The 21,211-nt window shown below is 52.7% G+C and overlaps 1 protein-coding gene across 6 annotated transcripts in view; it reads right to left on the reverse strand.

Moving 5' to 3' along the window:
- Positions 1–1,584: 1,584 nt before the first annotated feature.
- Positions 1,585–21,211, reverse strand: part of Tp73 (tumor protein p73) — an 84,069-nt gene continuing 64,442 nt past the window's right edge. For 3 of the 6 annotated variants that reach the window (XM_021159558.1, XM_021159559.1, XM_021159560.1), the window contains 10 exons: positions 13,080–13,266; positions 12,512–12,627; positions 9,981–10,090; positions 9,657–9,799; positions 9,229–9,317; positions 7,840–7,967; positions 7,289–7,437; positions 6,480–6,618; positions 5,795–5,888; positions 1,589–4,622 (listed from right to left, as the gene is read on the reverse strand). In XM_021159558.1, the coding sequence (XP_021015217.1) occupies positions 4,287–4,622; positions 5,795–5,888; positions 6,480–6,618; positions 7,289–7,437; positions 7,840–7,967; positions 9,229–9,317; positions 9,657–9,799; positions 9,981–10,090; positions 12,512–12,627; positions 13,080–13,266 (1,491 nt within the window). In that variant the 3' untranslated portion in view covers positions 1,589–4,286. Of the gene's footprint in view, positions 4,623–5,794; positions 5,889–6,479; positions 6,619–7,288; positions 7,438–7,835; positions 7,968–9,228; positions 9,318–9,656; positions 9,800–9,980; positions 10,091–12,511; positions 12,628–13,079; positions 13,267–21,211 lie in introns of those variants that run through there. The other 3 variants (XM_021159562.1, XM_021159561.1, XM_021159563.1) reach the window with 3 other exon arrangements.

Genomic DNA, 21,211 nt, shown 5'->3' on the forward strand with positions numbered 1-21,211 from the left:
TGGTTAGTGGGTTTCTATATCCTGTAACACTCCATGACACACCTGTACCTCAACAGTAAGGAAGTCAGGTGGACCTACAGGACCAGATGGTACAGGACCCGAGGACCATAAATGAGGCTTTCCATTTGCAGTTTATGTCCCAACTCTTATACCCTCTTGGGACAGATGCCTGCCAACACCTCCTAGGGTATGGTGTCAGATCTAAAGAGAGGCTTTCTTTCATATTCCTGCCAGGCCCAACTCTAGGTTCCTATTTTCCTGTAATGGTGGAACCTCTCTCCCCACCATTGCTCCTGGAGACTGTCATTCCTCGGGGTTTTTAGCCCCTGCCTTTATGGACAGACCCTAGCAAGGGAAGTGTCACACACCCAAATTTCACCTTGGGAATAGCCTCCTCCATACATCCATCATTTAGACTTCACCCTAACTCTATAGAAGCAGGTCTTTTATAGATAAAAGGGTTCTCTCTTTCAGAGGCTCAAATCTCTTCACAAAGGGACCAGGTCTTGGGGCCACGAGTCACACAGAAAGGATCTCATTTTAACCATGGGGACCCCAGCCAGAAGACAATAAGCAGAGGCCCTTGTGGGCACAATAGGTGAATTTGGACTCTATCTAGTTCAGCTAACCCCTTCTATGAGACCTTCAGGGAACCAACAAGTGAGAGAGGAACTCTTAGGTGGACCCCTGAGGTGACCTGAGATGGCATAGCCTCAGACCTGATAAAAATTCACCCAGGCATTGGATCTCCTGATCATATTAAACCCTTTCTACTAGGCTTATGACAGACAAAGCACACAGTGCTAGGAGTTTTAACCCAAATTCTGGGGCCCTCACGCTCTGTGGTAGTTTGCCACAGTAAGTTGGGAATCCCGATGGTATGGGAGCTGGATCTCTTGCCAGCTCCAAAGGCATTAGATCACTCACAGGGAAGATTGAGAAATTGAGGAATGTATCTCCTTCAGCCCTCCACTGTGGACCCTGGGGACTGATGAGGCAGGAGGGAGCCAGTGTGAAACATTGTTGCCAGAGCACCCCACCGTACTTGGTCTTACCTAGCCTCCTCACCCTGACTCATCTTGCTTCACCTAGCAAGGCAGGCAGCATGGAGACTCCAGGACTGATACTCCTGCACTGGCAGCTGTGGGAGGTAAGGAGGAATGCCGGCCCCTCTCCAGATCTTACCTCAGCCTTTCTTATCTTGTTCTAAACTTCGTCCAAGTCTTAGCAGCCTAGGGCCTCCCTCAAAACTGAGTGGATTTTTTTAGCTTCTCACTTTTTGCTAAGACATGTCCACAGGCTGAGAAACAAGAAATCTTAGAAGCACATGGAGACTTGAGCGGAGAGTGAGTGGAGACCGAGTGTTCCTCCCTACATCCTGCTGAGAAGGTTAGCATGCCAACTACACAGCACTTATGGTGTCTGTGATGTCCACAGGACACATGCATTATTGCAGGGCTGATGCAAAAGTCCAGTGGGTGCCCCTGAGCCAGTATGGGGCCACAGGCTTCCTGCCTATGTTTGCTCTAAGTATTCCCATGATGCTCTTCTCAAGCCTGGGGGATGGGTTAGTTACAATAGTCAACCATGGGGACATGTGATTTTTATTATATTACAAAAACAAAAATTCCCTCTGAAACACAGCTAAAAAAAAAACCAACACATTTTTCTAAGATGACATCACCCAAAACAGTTTAGAGTCACTGGACTGTATCCATCAATACTGCTTGGAGAAGCATTTCATCACATTGAAACATGGACAATTTAGTTTTGGTTTTTGTCTCCCATCTGAAATGCAACTAAGTAGCAACTTTTGACCCTTGCAGGATTCTTGCGCAGGGGTGCTGGTTCTGCAAACTCAAAAGCTCAAAGCAGCCCAAGGTAGAGCTGTCAGGCACGGTAAGCAAAGTCAGGAAGGGACATGGGAGCTGCTGTTAATTGGATGCACAAAGCTCGATGGGACCATACAGACTGAGGCTGGAGTGGCCTGTTTTTACAGCCTTGAGGTACCTGCCCTTGCTCAACAGATGTCTTCCAGGGCACCCCCAAACTTGTTTCCAGACTAGTACTTCAGTGCTCCTGGGAAACCTGGTGGCTGGAAGATTGGCTTTCTCTGTTTTGCAGAACAAAGTTTGGTTCAGGCCCAAAGGCTGGTTCCTGGAGAGCTACTCGGGCACGGCAAGCATTGCCTCTGTGACGTTTATTTCCCGGCAGATGGCCCTTTGCAGTTCCCTCCAGGCCCGTCAGGATCCTGGAAACTCATGAGACAGCTTTGGCACTTGAGGCAGGGTCTAGGGAGACACAAGCCCTGGGTCCTTGCCAGAGGGGGGCTCTTCCCTCCTCAGATGCCTGGTGACAGCCACTCCTCCTAACCCTTCCCAGGAGCATGTGGTGGGGCACTTAGGATGGTCCCTCCTGGACAATGCCTGAGACATACTTATGTGAGATCCCAGAACACAAGCACATCTCAGTGGGGTTCACAGGCCTAGGAGTGAGAATGTGCTGCCTAGTTTCCGAGGTAGCATGGGGCAGCATGTGCCTCAGGAGTGAACACCCACTTCTGCAATGAGCTGATGCCTGAGGCAGGGCAATCAGTCTGTCTAGCCTCAGCTTCCTCATCTGAGCAGCAACAAGAAGTGTGCAGTTAACCTCAGGCTTTGTGAAGTGTGTTACCACTCGCTGGGAGGGCCACAACCTACACCCAAGAAGCTTTAAGCCTGATGCTGCAGCTGTTAACCAGCCCATCTGGGTGTAGGACCCCTCCAGAGCCTAAGCTGTCGACATCTGTTAAGTTGGAAAGGCCTGTATGGTCAGCACTGGTCTCTGGCAATGTGATGCCTGCACCTACCCTAAGTGCACCCAAATCCTGCCCCTCAGAGACTCATGAAGCACAACGTGGGTGGTAACCACCTAAGTTTGCAGAGCTTGCTAAGATTGCTAAGATTGGCAACATTGTCCCTGTGCTTTGAGGAGGCAGCCCTGATATGATGCCAGCCCTGGTAGTGCTGACTCTGAGGCCATCCCATGGACTTCACTGCCTCTGTTGGGTCTTGCTAATGAAAGCCAAGCCTAAAGAGGATGGCTCCAAAGTGACTCGGCAGACTGTTGGGCTTTGCTGTTGGCAGGGGCTCCTCTGTGCTTCTCTACTCCTGGCAGGGACTGCCGGGGGCTCTCATTGCAGAAGTTCACAAAGCTTCTAGCAGGCACAGGGCCCCATTGGCTGAATGCATGCAGGAGCTGTTTCTCTAGCCACTGACTCTTTGGGGATGAATCATGAAGACCAGGGCCCCCAGCAGTCGCTCCAGTTCCAGGCCACGAGGATAGGCTAGCACTCAGGCACAGAGCCCAGACTCTGAGCACTTAGTGAGAACAGATGTTCCTCACAGCTGGGGTCTGACCTGCACTCCCACGGCTATGCTCTCTCTGAGTCTCTTTCCCTTCCAACCATCCTGGTAAGAACCCTTCCTGGATTGATGCTCAGTGTTTTAGACTTGTTGAGAAGAGCGTGTGAACACACTAGGTTGATCTCAGAAAGGAATGCTGAGAGAGTCAGAGAGGGGGAAAAAGCAAGCTGACCCCACCAAGTAGAAAGAGTAACCTTTTATCAAATATTGACAATTCAATTTTCGGTAGTCTGAGACTCATTCTGTCCCTTTGTCTGACCAGGGAGGTCCCTAGAGGCTGCTACAGCCAGCATGTTCAGGGTGCTGGCTAGAGGCGGAGGGCCAGCGGCTTCCTCTGCTCTGCCACAGTCTTCCCTAACCCCAGCAATCAAGACTCAGGAGGGGTAACGGCAGAATGACCTACATTAGGGACAGATCTGTCCACACATCCTGCAGAAGATGTCTCTGGCCCTGAATTCACTTTCAAGACACAGTGGAATCGACCTGTACGTAAGCGCAGATGACACAGAGGCCGGGCTGTGCATGGTTAGCGGGAACAGATGCTGGAATACTTTGTGGCAGAGGGTGAGCAAGTGAAGGATGCTGCTCTGTCCTGGAGGTGGCAGAGTCCTCAATAGAGAATGGGAGAAGCAAATGGGTGCTGCATACCCACCCACAAAGGGACAGCTCCCTGTCTCAGCACTTGGCTCACCACCTGCCCTCGTGTACATGTAGCTAAGGGCAGTTCCAGAAGTTTCCAAGAGGGAGTTAGTTCATGAGCGACTTCCCTTCAGGAATGGCATCCGGCAGAAGGCCCTTGCTGGTTTCTGTGGGCACAGCCAACAGGTCCCACTTCCAAGGGCCGGTTCTCACAGCAGAAGGCAGGAGAAGAAGGTCCGTTCCTCAGTGGCTCTCTGTCTCTGTGAACTCCTCTTTGATGGGCTGCTTACGGGACTTGCAGTCAGGCAGGTCAAAGCCAAAGTCTGCCCACTCGTCGGGACCTGTCACCGCACCTGCGCCTCCACGGTTGGGGATCGTGATGGTGTGGCGCACACGGAAATGCACAGCTTCCATGACCCGCTGCCGCTGCAGCTCGCCAGAGCCGCCGATGGAGATGGTGGCCGCGTTACTGCTGGAGCGTAGCAGTTGCTGGCCGCAGTCATGGCTCTGCTTCAGGTCCTGTAGACCCCTCCAGATGGTCATACGGTACTGGTCAGGGACCTTCAGAGCCCCAAGATCCTGCAAGAGCGATGGGCACCTTCGGGTTACAAGAGGGAAGCTACAGCGTTGTGTGTCCCTTACACCTGCAAGGGTGTCCTACCTGCTAGGAAGCCTCTGTTTGAGGGGGCAGCTGACTTATCAGACCTTGACTGTGTGGGTGACAAGTAGGGACAGCATCAAGGTCACCTGCACAGAGTGTCTAGTCACATAATTGTCTAGGACAGCTAGATGACATCTGTGGGTGACAGAGGGGACAGTGACGAGGGCCCGCTCATCAGCCTGGGGCCTGGACACAGCGAGAACAGCAATGGAGATCTAGGAGACCACCCATGCATCTCCTGGCCACAGGTGTCCCTTGGAAGCCATTAATTGGCAGCTAACTCCAGGCACATCCCTTAGCTTCAAGCTCTGGTGAGACAAGGGTTAATGTATGGCTCAAGGATGGGGAAGGTAGTGGTCAGTGGTCCCACAAATGCAGGTGTTAGACTCTAGCCCCACAGTCTCTTATAAATATTTGTGTCCAGCCTGAGTTCCTGGGTAGGTGACAAATATGGCCTCTTAGCCTGGGTGAGAGTCTAGAAAACAGTTTTGGGAGACGTAGCAGGAGGGGCTGAGTTATTGCACCCTGAGCCCTGGGGCAGGAGGGGCTGAGCTGATGTACCCTGGGCCCTGGGGCAGGAGGGGCTGAGCTGATGTACCCTGGGCTCTGGGGCAGGAGGGGCTGAGCTGTTGCACCCTGGACCCATGTCTCATGGATACATCAAGGCAGACTGTTTGGCTAGGCTGTAACAGGATGCAGGGCCTTCCAGAAGATTTCTATCCCACTTTCAACCCAGAATGTTCTGTGTCTCACGTGTAGGTTGGGTGTGGAGGCCCTTTTTCTTTCTAGGTCTGTTCCCCCGTGGCTTCTACACTTCTCACACATTGGGTCCTGGAAACAGCCCTGCCTAAGAAATCAAAGGTAGCCTGGCTGGGCCACCAGGAGGCTCTAACAAGAGAGAAAGCTCTCCAGGTCACTGCTGGGGACCGGGACATGTGATTGTCTACCCAGTCTCCTTCACATTACCTGATCCTGCTGACTTCAGAACAGAATCTGAATGCTTGTGGGAGTCTCTGGGAGTTCCCCCACTAGTCACCCTAGTCAGTCAGGACAGGCCCTCCGTCCCTTTGGGAAGACCTGGGGCATTTACCTCGATGGTAAGGTTCTGCAGGTGGTAGATGCTCTGCAACCCTTGGGAAGTGAAGCACTCGATGCAGTTTGGACACCCCAACCCTGTCAAAAAACTGCAGAGAGAGTTTGAGAAAGTAGCATCATCAACTGGCTGTGCACTCGGGTCTCACAGGAGTGGCCCTGACATGGAGGGAACTGCCTGTTACAGTGGGCAAAACTGCTGGTCCCTCCCTCAGGGCAGGTTTTCTTTTTTATTTCTTTATTATTTTATTTTAATTTTTGTTACATATATGTGTAACATATATACACACATATATATATATACATATACGTGTGTGTGTGTGTGTGTGTATGTTACTTTTATATTTTTACAGTCCAGTCATTACCCACCTCTCCTGGTCTGACCTTCCATAGCTCCTCATCTCATTCTTCATCCCCCTGTCTCCAAGGGATGCCTCCCTCACCCCCTCCAAACCCCACCTCCACCCTCAGTGCCTAACCCTCTAGTGCCTTTCTCAGCATCTGCTGATGAGCCCTGATAGGCCTGTCTTCCCTCAGGCCAGCCAAGCAATTACAACAGGGTCAGACAGAGTCATATGCAAGGCTGCTTCCTCCAGCAGGAACCACACAGTTAGTTAGTGGGAGGCGTGGGGTGAGGGGTGGGGAATGAACCACAAACCCAGATCCAGCCGTGGCCCACACACCTGACGAGGCTGGGGTCCGCATGATAGGGGGGTGGCGGAGTGCAGTGGGATCCTGAAACCATGGTCTGGGAGCTGTGGCCTCCATTCATCTCACCATTGGCTGGCATGCTGTGGCTGTGGCTGTTGAGCATCCCAGAACCTGAGCGAAAGAGTGGTCAGGGAACCTGAGAGCAAGCCCCACACATAGTGGGGTATGTCTCAGGCTGTGGTTTAGCCTGGCAGTGTGATACAGCATTGTAAGGGTTATCTGAGGCTGAGCCTCTAGGCACAACTCTTTCCCCCAAGAGGTAGAAGTGGAAGGTGGGATTAGCACCTGGCACATGGGTGTTACCAGGCTCCGGAGCTCTTAAGCAGGACACACCTGGGTGTGTTGCTCAATGTCATGAGTGTGTCCATATAAAGACTTTTCAGAGGAGACCCACATTCCACTCTGCCCAGTTCCCTACAGCTGCCTCTCAATGAGGTCTCATGTCCTGTAACCCCTGAGAAGAGGGGATTTGGTGTTGCCATTTTACTGATGGGGAAACTGAGGCTGACTGAAGCTAGGGATCTTCTTCAAGATCCTATGGCTGTCAAGAGAGGGCAGGCATGAGTTCTTAACTCTACCACCTTTGCAACCTCCCAGGCATAGAACTCCTAGGATTGGAATGAACGCCCCCAAGCCATTGCCCTCTTGCAGGCTGGAGCTGCAGGAAGAGGCAGGCATCAAAGGTCTCCCGCCATCCTGTTTGTGATCTCGGTAAATCCACCCAGGCCCTCCCTTGGATCTCTATGGCCCACATGAGGCCTCCAATGCTCCAGGGACTCACCCATGGGCCCCAGGTTGGGCCCAGCTGCTGAGCTGTGCGGGGGAGGCTGGCCCACCAGCTGGTTGACAGAGGGCAGTTTGTTGACACCACCGTGTACCTTGTTCATTGGGGAGAGCACGGGCCCATAGGATGGAGGCTGCAGGTGACTCCTGCTTGGAAAGCAACAGTGCACATTCACAAGAGGTAAAAGCAACTCCTCCCCCACGTGGTACCTCTGCGGACACCCTGGGATGCAGGCAGATGTAGACCCTGCCTCTCAGAGAGTTAGGAAGAAAGCTAACACCTCACCAGCTTCAGCAAATACAGCCCTTCCAGTCCCTTCCCTATCAACATTTCCAAGGCCCTTGCATGGGAGGCAGGGGTGTGCTGAACACAGGGACCCAGGATCTCAGGGTGAGCTAAGTCCCAGAAGGCTTCCTGGAGAAGGTGCCAGCTGATCTGTGCTGGTCTTACAGTCCAGTCCGGGATACCATACCTCCTGTGCTCCTGGCCCTCTCCCTGCTGGGTCAGAATATCCCTACTTCCCCATACAGATGGTGGCATTCACTCACGGCCTCTGTAGGAGCTGCTGCTGCTGCTGCTGTCGATAGGAGTCAACCAAAGGCTGGGGTACAAGCTCCATCAGCTCCAGGCTCTCCTTGACTTTCATCAAGATCTCAAAGTTCTCCCGGCCTCGCACCTGGGCACAGAGAAACAGTCTCGCCCAGGTACCCGGGAGATTCCACTGGCCCCAAACCCCTGGTGGGACGGGGATGGCCGTAGCCTCAAGAGGACTCCAGGCTATGGCAAAGTGTTGATCTGCTCTTGGGGTTTCCCCATACCCCAACGCTCAGGATACTCTGGCTTTCCTCTTCCTAGGGGCAGGTCTAGAAGTGGGTACCTAGGGGTTCAGAGACCACACTCACTCTTCCCTGCTAAGAGGCTCAACAGCTATAAGTCTTTTTTTTTTTAAAGATTTATTTATTTTTATTATATATAAGTACACTGCAGCTGTCTTCAGACACTCCAGAAGAGGGCGCCAGATCTCGTTACGGATGGTTGTGAGCCACCATGTGGTTGCTGGGATTTGAACCTCGGACCTTTGGAAGAGCAGTCGGGTGCTCTTACCCACTGAGCCATCTCACCAGCCCCTATAAGTCTTAAAGGAGGACTCACAGCCAGGGAAAGAGAAAGCACTGTTTCATAGTGCACCATGATCTTACCACTGGGATTGGTACCACAGTCACATGGAGTCATGTAGGCTGATACCCTATAGAACTATTGACTTAAACATAGGCTATACCCTATAGGACCATGGATTTAAACACAGGCTATACCCTATAGGTCCATGGATTTAAACATAGGCTATACCCTATAGGTCCATGGATTTAAACATAGGCTATACCCTATAGGTCCATGGATTTAAACATAGGCTATAGGCCCATGAATTTAAACATAGGCTATACTCTATAGGACCATGGATTTAAACACAGGCTATACCCTATAGGTCCATGGATTTAAACATAGGCTATACCCTATAGGCCCATGAATTTAAACATAGGCTATACCCTATAGGACCATGGATTTAAACATAGGCTATACCCTATAGGACCATGGATTTAAACATAGGCTATACCCTATAGGACCATGGATTTAAACACAGGCTATACCTTATAGGATCATGGGTTCCTACTGAAACTCCACCCTGGGGGTCTCCATTATAAAGGGTGCCCTTAGGTCTCCTTGATGCACAGCTGACTTGGCTGGCATGTTCACACTCAGTGAGTTCAGGGTCTGATTCTAAACAGAGCCTTCTTTGAACCCCACCTCCTTCAGGGCCACAGTTTCAATCCTCAGGTGTCAGCATGCCACCCTTGCCCATCTCTGGTGACATCTGTACTTCCCCAGCCTGGGATCTTGGGTGATGGGAACACTCAGGCCTGCCCTTCCAGCCCACTCACATGCATGTAGAACATGTCCTCGTCCCCGTGGCGTCTCTTCTTCACGTTGGTACCCAGGGCAGGGATGGCAGGGGGGCTCTGCTTGAATGCTATAAGGCAGGTCAGGAAAGATACATGAGCCAGAGAGCAAAGGCTGAGATGCCCAGGTGGACACCTGCCATGGGTGTGGTGTGCGCACAGGGCAAACCTAGGCTGGAAGGAGCTGGACCAGGGTCCCACATGCTCCTAGCCTCAGAGCATAGACAAGTGAGATGTCTTGGGCCACATTCGCTCTGTCCCACCTGGAGAGGCTTCCCAGCCTCAGCCATTCAGACCCAGATTCATCTCTGGATGAAGGTATGCTTGGCGCCTTTGGAGCAGGTACTCCCCACACTCAATTGCATCCAACTCCACCTTCCGCCCGTACCCTGACCCAGAGCCCCATTCACCACGTTTGCTGGCAGCTCCATTCTTGGTGGTACTTTCATTCAGAGCCTGTTGCTCCCGGTAATGGTCTTCATCAGCTTTGCGGTCACGGCCAGGACAGGCACAGATGCGACCCTCAAAAGACCTGCGGCCCAGTACCTGTCCACTGTTGGGACAGCACAGCGAGGCTGTGAGCTCAAGGGACCACTCTTGACCCTGCCCGACTCCCGCAGACCCCTTGTGACTGGCCTTGAAGCTGAATGCCCGCCGAGGAGAGCAAGCCCTCCCTGTGTCCATGACATGCTCCCCACATCCCCACCTCTACCATCCTTCCACAGCAGACTCACTCCCGTGTCTCCAGGGTGATGATGACAAGGATGGGCCTCCGATTCATGCCCCCCACGCAGCTGCTGTTACACATGAAGTTGTACAGGATGGTGGTGAATTCTGTTCCCACCTGTCCACAGGGGAGACAGGGGAAGGGCTTAGTATCAGTCAGCATGCAGGGCCCACCTTCTAAGAAAAGGACTTGTAGCTGCCACCTCTGGGCCTGGTTCTGAGGAGGCCTAGGGATGCTGCAGTATGGTTCACGGTCATCTACCCATCTATCTACCCAACCACCCCATCTTTGCACTTATCCATCCATCTCTCCACTTATCCACCTACCAAACCATCCATCCGCTTACATGCCTGTCTACACATCCATCCATCTGCTTACACGCCTGTCTACACACCCACGTATCCACCTACCACACTCACTTGCCGGTCAACCTCTCATCCATTCACACATACATCCACACACCTGCTCACTTGCCTACCCATATACCCACTTACACTCCTGCTCACCTGCTCTCCTGCCCACCCCCAGTGGTGCCTGACTATCACCCACCTACCTACCCACCCATCCACTCACTCATCCATCCATTCAGCCATCTACACTCACTTGAGATTGCCTGCCCTCCCACCGATCCATCTGTGACGTCATAGCCTTGTACTGGCTCCGGGCTCAGAGAGCTCAGTGTTGGTTTCAGCTCTTAGGGGAGGTACAGAGTTTGTGGTGTGCTTGCTGCAGTCATCTTCCATAACACAGGTAGAGGTCAAATGTCAGGGCTGTATGTAAGTGGGTGTGTGTGGGCCTTTTATGTCAAGTGTGTGATGAGTACTGTGGACTCATTTGGGCAGAGGAATGAAGGGGACTCCACCCCCAGAAAGGAGTTTCAAAGGTTAGGGTACAAAACCTCAGTCCTTCACAGAACTTACACCTGCCAACCACTAGAGGGCAAGAGAAACTTACGTTGTGTCTGCATGCCTGAGCTGGTGAGGCTTTCTCTGATGAGAGGGAAGGATGCTTGTGGGGTGTGTGTGTCTGTGTGTGTGTGTGTTGTGTCTCTGTGTGTGTCTGTGTGTCTCTGTGTATCCATGTGTTTCTCTGTGTGTATCTGTGTGTACCGTGTGTTTGTCTGTGTGTGTGTCTGTGTGTTTGTCTGTGTGTCCGTGTATGTGTTTCTGTGTTCTGTGTGTCTCTACGTGTTTCTCTGTGTGTGGTGTGTGTGTCTGTGTGTGTCCATGTGTTTCTCTGTGTGTATCTGTGTGTACCGTGTGTTTGTCTGTCTGTGTGTTTGTCTGTGTGTCTGTGTATGTGTTTCTGTGTTCTGTGTGTCTCTGCATGTTTCTGTGTGTGTGTGTGGTGTGTGTGTCTGTGTGTGTTTGTGGGGGGGTGTCTCTGTGTTTGATCATGTGTTTCTCAGTTTGTGTGTGCGTGTGTGTTTGTCTATGTGTATGTCTGTGTATGTGTGTCTGTGTGTGTGTGTATCTGTGTCTGTGTGTATGTCTGTCTGTGTGTATATGGGGCCCTGTCCCACTGACATACAAAGCTGCCTCACAGGACCTCAGGGCTTGGTAGAGGATGGGTCAGAGATGAGACCTAACCCCAGTCCTCCTGAGTCTCCGCCCTGATACCTCCCACATCAGTACTGAAGTCCCTTCACCTTGCCTTTGGCCCCAGCTGGGGCTCATATCAGATCTAGAATGGTGACCACACACTCTTCAGGTGTCAAAGTAGACACCTGCCTCCTCCAGTCTTCCTTGTCTACTTTTGGCGACCACCACCTCCAGCCTGGTTCCCTCCCTTAGAGCCTTCACCTGTGGTCTGAGCCCTTCGCCTCCAGCCTGAACCTCCATATCCACCCTGTACCTCAGTGTGCAGCATGTCTGGTCACCTCCACTGTACCCTACCTCCAGCTGGCACCACTCTCCCGAGGCTCTGCACACAGGCCCTCTTAAGGCTGACCGATCACCTCTGTCTTCCTTACTCTCCTGAGCCTGTGTTCCACGGCTCCAATCCCCGGTAGGCATCCTCTGTGATTCCCCCAGCCTGGTCTAGGAGGCCTTTCATGATCACTACCCCCACACACACACATGGAATTGCCCACCCTCTACCCACGACCCCATGCTTGCTGGCTTGCTTTTGTCCCTGCAAATGGAGCCTGAGATGTCTAGGAACTCTTTCTTCCGTGTCTAGGAGACTGTACTTGAGAGAAACAAGCAAGAAGATTGAAGATAAGACCCTCCAGGGAGGGCAGGGTTGAAAGGTTGGAGGTCATATAACTATACCTCACTGTATAGCTGAGGCGAAGAGAGAGAGAGAGAGAGACAGACAGACAGACAGACAGACAGACAGACAGAGACAGACAGACAGACGAGAGACAGACAGAGAAACAGAGAGCTAAAGTTGGCTTGAGCACAGGCCCAAGCTCACTGCCCACAGTGAAATGAACCGTCAGGAAAAGGCCTGAGAGGCAGGCTGAGGTCAGAGCAGAGGCCCAGGGAACGCCACCCTGTAAGATTGGTTTTGTGTCCCAGCCTGTACCCCGCCTACCTGTGGGGGTTCATACGGCACAACCACGCTCTGTCTTCCGGTGACAGGGTCATCCACGTACTGGGAGAGGTTGTTGCCTTCTACACGGATGAGGTGGCTAGCCGGGGCAGACTGTCCTGCCAGGAGGGGACACAGCTTTAGAGAGAGGCCCATCCTCTACCCCATACCCCTGTACCAGGCATGTGGCAGAACTGAGACCACAGGGCTTGTCCCCGTGAGAGTCCCAGGCAAGGCTCAGAGCTGTGCAACCCTCCTTCAGGTGGCCTTGAGCCAGACAGAAACTGTCCCCAGATAATCTGACCCTGGAGGGTTTCACAGGCTTCACCAGGGATACTGCGGGGATGTTTCACAAGACTCTCCAGGGTCAGCTGGTCCCTCAGACTACACCCTTGCTGGACCATCAGCCTCTTGGACTGTAGTCAGAGCTGAGGAAATGGAGAGAGGGATGGGGTGTGGGTTCCTGTGAGGGGAGAGTAGAGAGCACCTTACCGCTGTGCTCACTGGCCTACATCTCTCAGCTATGCCGCTGGTCAGTGTCCCACAGCTGGGAGGGGGAGGGGGTGCTCACCTTCATTGAAGTCTCTTCCGAGCTCGTGGTTGGGGCAGCGCTTAACAATGTCGGTCACATGCTCTGCCTTCTTGTAGACGGGCATGGCCCGGATGGCCGTGCCCGGGGGTGGTGGTGTGGACACTTTGATCTGGATGGGGCATGTCTTAGCAATCTGACAGTACAACTTCTTCAAAAGTGGGGAGTACTGGAGGAGAGAAGGGGGCCAGGTTGAGATGGCAACTCAGTTCCGGATGCTTCCACAAGACCCCTTTCCCAAGCGCTCTGATGAGGCCTGCTTCCAGATGCTTCAGGCATGCTTGTAGAGATGGGCGTGCCTGGTGCCTGCTCATCACCTGCCTGGCTATGTGTCTCACCTGCATCTCAAAGGCTGCGAGCTGTGGACCGTTGCATAAGGATGACAAAGGGTAAGACAGTATTGGGGGTGGGGGTCAGAGGTCAGTGGGAATCAGTCCTAGTTTTGCTTTCCCAGCCTGGATCGGGCCACTGGCTGCAGGGGTAGGATTTGCAGCATTGAGGTGGTTTGACAAGCTCAGAATTGCATCCTTCTACCTTGCATAGAAGAATCACTCAGTAGGTGGATGGCTTGCCCCTTCTGCCTTTGTCTTTATCCTCCAATGGAGAACTCTCTGAACCAGCAAGACCTTGCATGCTGTTGACCAGTCACCAGCACTGTGCCACCAAGTAAAGTCACCAAGTCCAGGCAGCCAAGCTGTGCAGTTGTGTGAGGCAAGACCCGCTTTCCCCATCCTGGAAACTGACTGGACCTGAGGTCATGCCAGGATGTCTCTCAGGGACAATGGGACGTCATCATGCCTCCCCCACCCCCTCCATGTCCCAGGTCACTCTTCTAAGGATTGCACTGGCCCTGCCAAGACCAACTCAGTCTCAGAATCAGAGTGAGACTATTCTATGCAAGGCAGAGGATGCAATTCTGAGCTTGTCAAACGGCCTCAATGTTGCAAAACCTACCTATACAGCCAGCGGCCTGATCTAAGCTGGAAAAGCAAGATGCCCATTTATTCACCTGCTAGCTGACTCTCACTATGGTTCCTGAAACCCCTGGTGACTCACTCCTCTTGTCTTCCTTCCCAAGTGATTTTGTTTTAAAAGATCTATCTATCTATCTATCTATCTATCTATCTATCTATCTATCTATCTATCTATTATGTATACAGTGTTCTGTCTGAATGTTCGCTTGTAGGCCAGAAGAGGGCACCAGATCTCATTATAGATGGTTATGAGACACCATGTGGTTGCGGGAATTGAACTCAGGACCTCTTGACCTCTGAGCCATCTCTCTAGCCCTTCCCAAGGGATATTTTATTTTATTTTATTATTTTTTTTATTTTTTGGTTTTCGAGACAGGGTTTCTCTGTGTAGCCCTGGCTGTCCTGGAACTCACTTTGTAGACCAGGCTGGCCTCAAACTCAGAAATTTGCCTGCCTCTGCCTCCCAAGTACTGGGATTAAAGGCATGTGCCACCATTGCCCGGTTCCCAAGGGATTTTTATGAAGCTCCACTTCACTCTAAAGTCTCCACCACTCATGAATTATACACCATGCTCCCTTCTGACAGTTAATGAAGCTGAGGCCAGAGTTGGCAAGCTGTTAACAAAACAGGAAAGGGCAGGTGGTGCTCACACACCAAATCTTCCCTTTGCAAGGGACAGTGGGGGATTCTGACCACCCCAACCCTATAGGCTTAAGGTCCTCCACAATGGGGTGTGCAGAAATAGCATATACCATAGGCAAATGCAATGAGGGAGGGCAGGGAGAGGCACCATGACATAGTCCCTTCCCTCCTGTTTAAAGAGCAAGAGATACTCACTACAGGGACCCCACAGAAGGCCTGAGGGACTGTTTTGAAAAGATGAGGGGGCCCTAAGAGAGGGAGCAGCTGAGGGAGAGCTAATGGCCACACCAGCAGGTTGGTGTGACTTTTGGGGGGGGGTGAGCACTGTCTGCTGGTGTGTGGGATCCTCATCCTAACCTTTTGGAGGACGGAGCCACAGCCTCATCCCCAGGATACATGGGGGACTCTGAGACTTGGACAGGGTACACCTGACCTCTGCAGATCCAAATCTGGGCTTTGGTTTCCTGCAATGGCCTCTCCTCAAGTTAGTACACTGCAGCCTGGTCTCCATCTGGGCAGGCTGGGGACAGAGTAGCAGGAGTGTGCTGGTACCCTGGGGAAAGGCCAATAAACAGCTCTACACACACACACACACACACACACACACACCTGTCCTTCAGCAGCAGCAGCAGCAGCCTGCAGGTGTTGGGGATCTACAGCCTGTACTTGGTAAAAAGCACACTAGCTCTGTAATTACTGTGGCATCCCTAGGAAGGACACTTGGGGTGGCATGAAGTTCACAGTGCGAGGTTCCTCCCCCCCCCCCCAGACATTAAGTAAATTCATATACAGTGACAGTGAACTGCCCTGGGCTCTTGCTTATCCACAAATGAAGGTTTCCCAGCAAGCCCCAGGCTCAGACAATTGCAAAGGCCTAACGGTGAAGGGAACCCAGCTCGTCCTGAGCTCAGAGAGACTCAACCTGAGGCCAATCAAGCAACTTCCTGGTAAAGGCGATAGTCCCAAGCATTACCAAACATCTCTTGAGTGCCCATTGTTTGTGAGACCTAGCTACCTAAAGAAAATAGACTGAGGGGTGGAGGTGGCCAACACCCCCATGAAACAGGCCTTGCCCACAGGGGGTGGGGGAGACACTGAGGCCAAAGTCACCAGGGGCAGAAAAAGATTAGCCTTTGAAGGTTGGCCCTTGGCTCCCTGTTCTGGCTCAGGAATTCAGGCTGGATTCCCCTAAATTGGACCACCTGCCAGGTTTGTCTACCAGTGACTTACCACTCGACCCCCAGATGCCAACTGTGTGGTAGAGAGCCAGCAAGGTCAGAGGTCCCTTATTCTAGCATGGTTGCTCATTACCAGGTAAGGTAATTTGTGGGTTGGCACAGCTGCTGGGGCTCATGGACCTGGAGTCTCCTATAGAGTTAACCTTTCCCTTCAGTGCTCTAGCTCATGAACTATGATCTAAGAGGGGGTCATAGACCCACCAGGGCAGGAGCCAAGATGGGCTGGGAGCAAGTCAGGTGTGATGGTGCCTAAGGCCACATTCCTGGGAAGCCCAAACATGCCTGGAGGGAGAAAGGATGCATCAGCTTCACCTTCCTGTTCTTATCAGGATGGAGCCAGGCTCAGGGCACAGCTCAGCCACAGGGAGGGGCATCAGAGCTCCCCTCACCCACCCACTCCTGAGCAAGGAGGCTTCAAACCTCGCCTGACCACAGTGCCCATCCCTGGAGCCCTGCTGTGACCCTGAAGGCTTATTGTCCTCTCCATCCCTGTCCTCTGAGGACCTAGGATAATTGGCTACACCCGCAAGCCATGCACTAACACTACCAAGGTGTGGTCAGAGGTAGCTGAGGCCTGATCCTCCTCCCCAGAAGGTGGCACTGTTTTCCATGGCCTGGAGTGGGACCCTAGGAGGTCTAGGGAAAGCTAAGGATAGTTGCAGAGTAGCCGGGCTGGTAAGGATGAGCCATTGAATGCCCCACCCTGGGGAGGAGCTTAAAGCGCCTGGAGCTGTCCCTGGTACCAACTCAGCAGCTGCGGAAAAGCTTTCTCCTCTCAGAGAAAGAATCAGAGTTGAGAGAGTCATCTCTGGTGGGACAAGTCTCCCACCCAGTCAGGGTGGAAAGAAAATCCAAGCCCATGAAGATACAGGGCTCCTTCACTTCTACACCCTTGAATGACGTCTTGAATCCAATGATCGTGGGGCTTTGGGGCGCACACACCTACCAGCCCCACTCCGGCCACAGGTTAAATTTGTGGTAGTCTATTTTAGCCAGAGGTGGGGAGTTTCAGCGAGAGATACCAAAGCTTCCCCACACCTCGGAAGATCAGGTGGTAAAAGCAGCAAGCCGCGCATGGGCAGGGGCGTGAGGGGTGGGGCGGGAAGACTCCAGGATACCGAGTCTCCGGGAGACTAGGAAGTTGCCAGCGCTCCCCTTCCTCCACAGGGTCGACTCTGTTTCCAGAATGTCATGTGGGGATGCTTCCTCCCTGCTGCCCTCCTCCTGCCTCTCCTTCCCTAGAACCGCTAGATGGATGTGTTTCAACAGATTCCGAGCTGATAAAATCTTATTTATCTTCGGCTGTTGACACAGCGCCGTCCAGACTTGCCTGCGCGGATGCGTGTGTTCCGCGGGGCTTGCAGGAAATACTTTGCCCAACATCGGAGCGGAGCAGACGTCCCTCCTGCCACGGCTGCTCTCCTGACCCCTCCTCCTTCCCTCCCTCCCTCCCTCCTCCCACCCTCCCTCCTCCCACCCCCCTCCCGCCACAGTCCAAGATGGGCCGGGCCTGGCTGGAAGCCCCTAGCCTGGCAGGACGGGTGCAGGGTGGTGGGTGAGAGGGCGGGCGGGGGCGGGCGCGGCACAGGGCTGTTAATTTCCTCGCACCCGCTCCCGGCAGCTGGGTGCCCAGCACAGGCAGGTTTGGGCAGGAGGACAGTGGGAAGGTGATAATAACTTGTCTGTCATTTTCCCGGGACATGTAGTATCTTGCAAACCGCAAATACCGTTAACCAGCTTGGGTGAATCTGTTAGGACAGATTCAGAACGAAAGGCTGTGGTGGGGGCTTTTTAAAAATACTTTTTTTTGTAGCCCACTTTGTGTGTGTGTGTGTGTGTGTGTGTGTGTGTGTGTATACACGTGTGTGTGAGAGTTTCTGATCTCTGAGGCTGTGGACCCCTTTGAGAATCAGCTCTGGGGTCACAGGCTTTTACTCTTCCTAGGGCAGATCCACAGAGCAGGGCACAGGTCTGGTAGACTCAGACTGATCTCTCAAATCTGGAGGAACCCAGGTCCACAGCCCCTGAATATGACTCCCCACCATGTTTTCGTTTCTCTTGGAGAAATGCCACTGCGAGAGGAGCAACCCATGGATCCTATCATCCAAGAAGAGGTCCTGGGGCAGCCCCTTTGTGGGTACATCTTGGCCTTGACTCACACAATTTACATTGTTCAATTATTCGGTCATTCGGGGAGCACCTGAGGGCAGGGGTGAGCTCTTGCACAGCTTAGGGAGCCCTGATAGAACCTTAGGGAGGGAATGATGCTCGGGTAACAGTCACCAGACTGGCACCATCAAGCCAGGATGCAGGCTGAGGGCAAGGAGGCTCCATGTTCTATAAACACATCATTGGAGGCCCCAGGCCCCAGTGCCTGCCCCTGCCAAGTGTGCAGGAAAGAGGCTGTAGTTGTTCCTAAAGAACAGCGGTCTGAAAGAAGAGAAAGGACACTCGGGAAGCAGATGTGAAGTCTGACTGATTGCTCTGTGAGTGGAAGGCCATAGTCTGTTCCCCTACAGAGAGGTTGGCCAGGAGCTAGCTGGGGCACCCCTCAGGAGCTGAGTAGCCTGCTCCCCACCCCCGATCCTTGAGCAAGATCTCAAACAGGCAAGCAAGAGCCATATGGGCACCTTGGTGGCCTGGGAGACAGAGTGCATTTCCTTCTTCCTTCTTCCTTCTTCCTTCTTCCTTCTTCCTTCTTCCTTCCTTCCTTCCTTCCTTCCTTCCTTTCTTCCTTTCTTTTTTCTTTTTCTTTTTCTTTTTCTTTCTTTCTTTTTTTTTTTTTTTTTGCACTAAGACTGGGAAGTCAGAGGGTCCCAGGTCATGGGGTTTGGAGCCCATTTATCCTTGGCAGGAGCAGAGAACCTTCCAGTAGTTTCTGCCCCCGGCTGAAGAGCTGATGTGTGAGGGCCTGGTAGTCTCATCTCAGAGAAGGATAGGGTAGTGGCTGGGAATTTGGGAGGCTGCTCTACATAGCTCTACAGCTGATGGCTTTACATAGAGACCAAAGGAATAACATGGGCCCGGTCTGTGCCGCTTTCTCTGTAAGGTGCCTACTCTGATCCTTCACCTGGACATTTTAGGAACTAGAATTTTGTTTCTAAAAGCTGCCAGCTGAGCTGGGGTAGAGCAGTAACCAGAGGTTACATTGCATTGGCGGTAGACCTCGGGTTTCTGGTAAATAGCTCATAAAATCCAGAGAACTGTCAAAGCAACAGTTGCTCTTTTACATGCTAATGACTGGCTGAGGGCTGGGAGCTGAGGGCTGAGGGCTGAGGGCTGGGGACTGGGGGCTGAGGCCTGAGGGCTGAAGGCTAAGGGCTAGGAGCTGAAGAATGAGGGCTGAGGGCTGAAGGCTGCTTTCCTGAGCATCCCTGAAAAGATCCAGTTCGTACGTGTGACCCCTCAGCCCTAGCCTTTGGGATGGAGCACAGAGGATGAAGGTCAATTAGGTCCCGAATGTCAGGAGACTAATCATGGCTACATAATGAAGAGTCTGTACAAATCCCAAAGGACAGGGCTTGGTCAGCTCCTGGACAGCTAGGAGTGAGAAGGTACTTGGAGATGGTGCCCAGGGATAGCAGAGCCAGAGAGGACTGGGAGACTCACATCCTTTCTCCATCTTGTCTCTTACTTCCTTCCCAACCTCACCTTACCCCATGTGTCTCTTTGTCTTCCCCGGGTAACTAGACAAGTGATTTACAGAGTGTTTTGAGCCACTGGAGCAGACTGACAGCCCCAAAGGATAGTGGTCAGAAACATAAAGTTAGGCAGTGGTACCCACAGGGCACACAGCCTTGGTGATAGAACCCTTGCCCAGGGAAGATATCAGAGTAGATCTCCGATCATCCCAGTCTCCCAACTATCTAGGGCAGCAGTTCTTGTGTGTCATGATGTCTTTGGGGAGATGAGTGACTCTTTCACAGGGGCCACATACCAGATATCCTGCATATCAGATATTTACATTAAGATTCATAACAGAAGCAAAATTATAGTTACAAAATAGCAATAAAAGTAATTTTAGGGTTGGGGGCCACCACAGCATGAGGAACTGTGTTAAAGGAAGGTTGAGAACCACTGCTCTAGAGTTAGACAGTGCTAGCTGGTATCTGCTGCTATGGCATTGCTGACTTGCTGCAGGGAGGGGTCTCCACACCTTTGGGGATGAGAGGGGGGTGTCACAGAAGTCTTAGAAGCGAGTTCCAGTTTGGTTTTGTCTTCTCAAGGCCCGACACCTCCATCTTTGGTCTTTCGTTTCCATCAGACTTACCAGGTCAGAGATCAGAGATCAGGACCCAGATAGGCTGGTAAGAGGACAGTCAGGTGACCAAGTAGAACACCAAAAGCAGGAAAGACAGGCAGCTCTGGGCTGGGGTTGTGTTCCTGGGGGATGAGGAAGCTGCCAGGCAGGGGCCGGGTTGGGGTGGGGGAACCTGGCCTGCCCTGGTCTTACTGGGAAGTGTCTCCCCTGACATCAAGTCATGGGGGGTGGTGGATGGAGGCTCCAGGTGGCCGGTTGGCTGGGTGCGGCTGACCTCCTTTGCTGTATGATGCTCCAGCTCCAGAAGGCCACTGTCAGGGGTTTCAGAGATATTCCTAGGAGGCCCTCTGTCACTCCAGCCCTAACTTGGACATCTAATCTTTTTCCAGGACCCAGGACCCATCTGGGGACTTCAGGGAGAAACGAGTGTAGTCTGAGAACAGTCTGTGACCAGATCCAAAGAACCATAGGCTCACCTTCCCTGTGAGTTCAAACGGGCCCCTGCTGCCCTTCTTCCTGACCCAGCCAGCAGGAGAGCTGTGCTTTGGCCACTCCTTCAGGCAGCCTGCTACTGCCAGGCTCTGAGTAGCCTCTCCTCTGGCCACCAGCCATCAGCCTCTCCCACTGGTGATTAGGGCTGGGGTGTAGGTCGCAGGACCGTCCAGTACAGGAACCCACAGCGAGGCTGGTAGCCAGCCTGCTCTATGCACAGTATGGATCCCCTGTTGGCTGTCAGTGGTAAAGTCCCTACCCCATCCCCAGCTGTAGCTTCCACAGTCGGGATCAACCTCCACAGTCAGCTTGAGATTGCAAGGGCATCTCAGGGCAGTCACACATTCCGCTCCAGCCGTGACCCTTCTAAACACTGATCTCAGTCAGCTCCTTCTCCAAGGACCTGTGACTTTCCATACAGTCTCAGGGGCTAGTGATAGCCAGGAGCCAGGGAGGCAAGGTGTGTGCGTGTGTGTGTGTGTGTGTGTGTGTGTGTGTGTGTGTGT

This window comes from Mus caroli, chromosome 4 (assembly GCF_900094665.2).
Source record: "Mus caroli chromosome 4, CAROLI_EIJ_v1.1, whole genome shotgun sequence".
Lineage (NCBI taxonomy): Eukaryota > Metazoa > Chordata > Mammalia > Rodentia > Muridae > Mus > Mus caroli.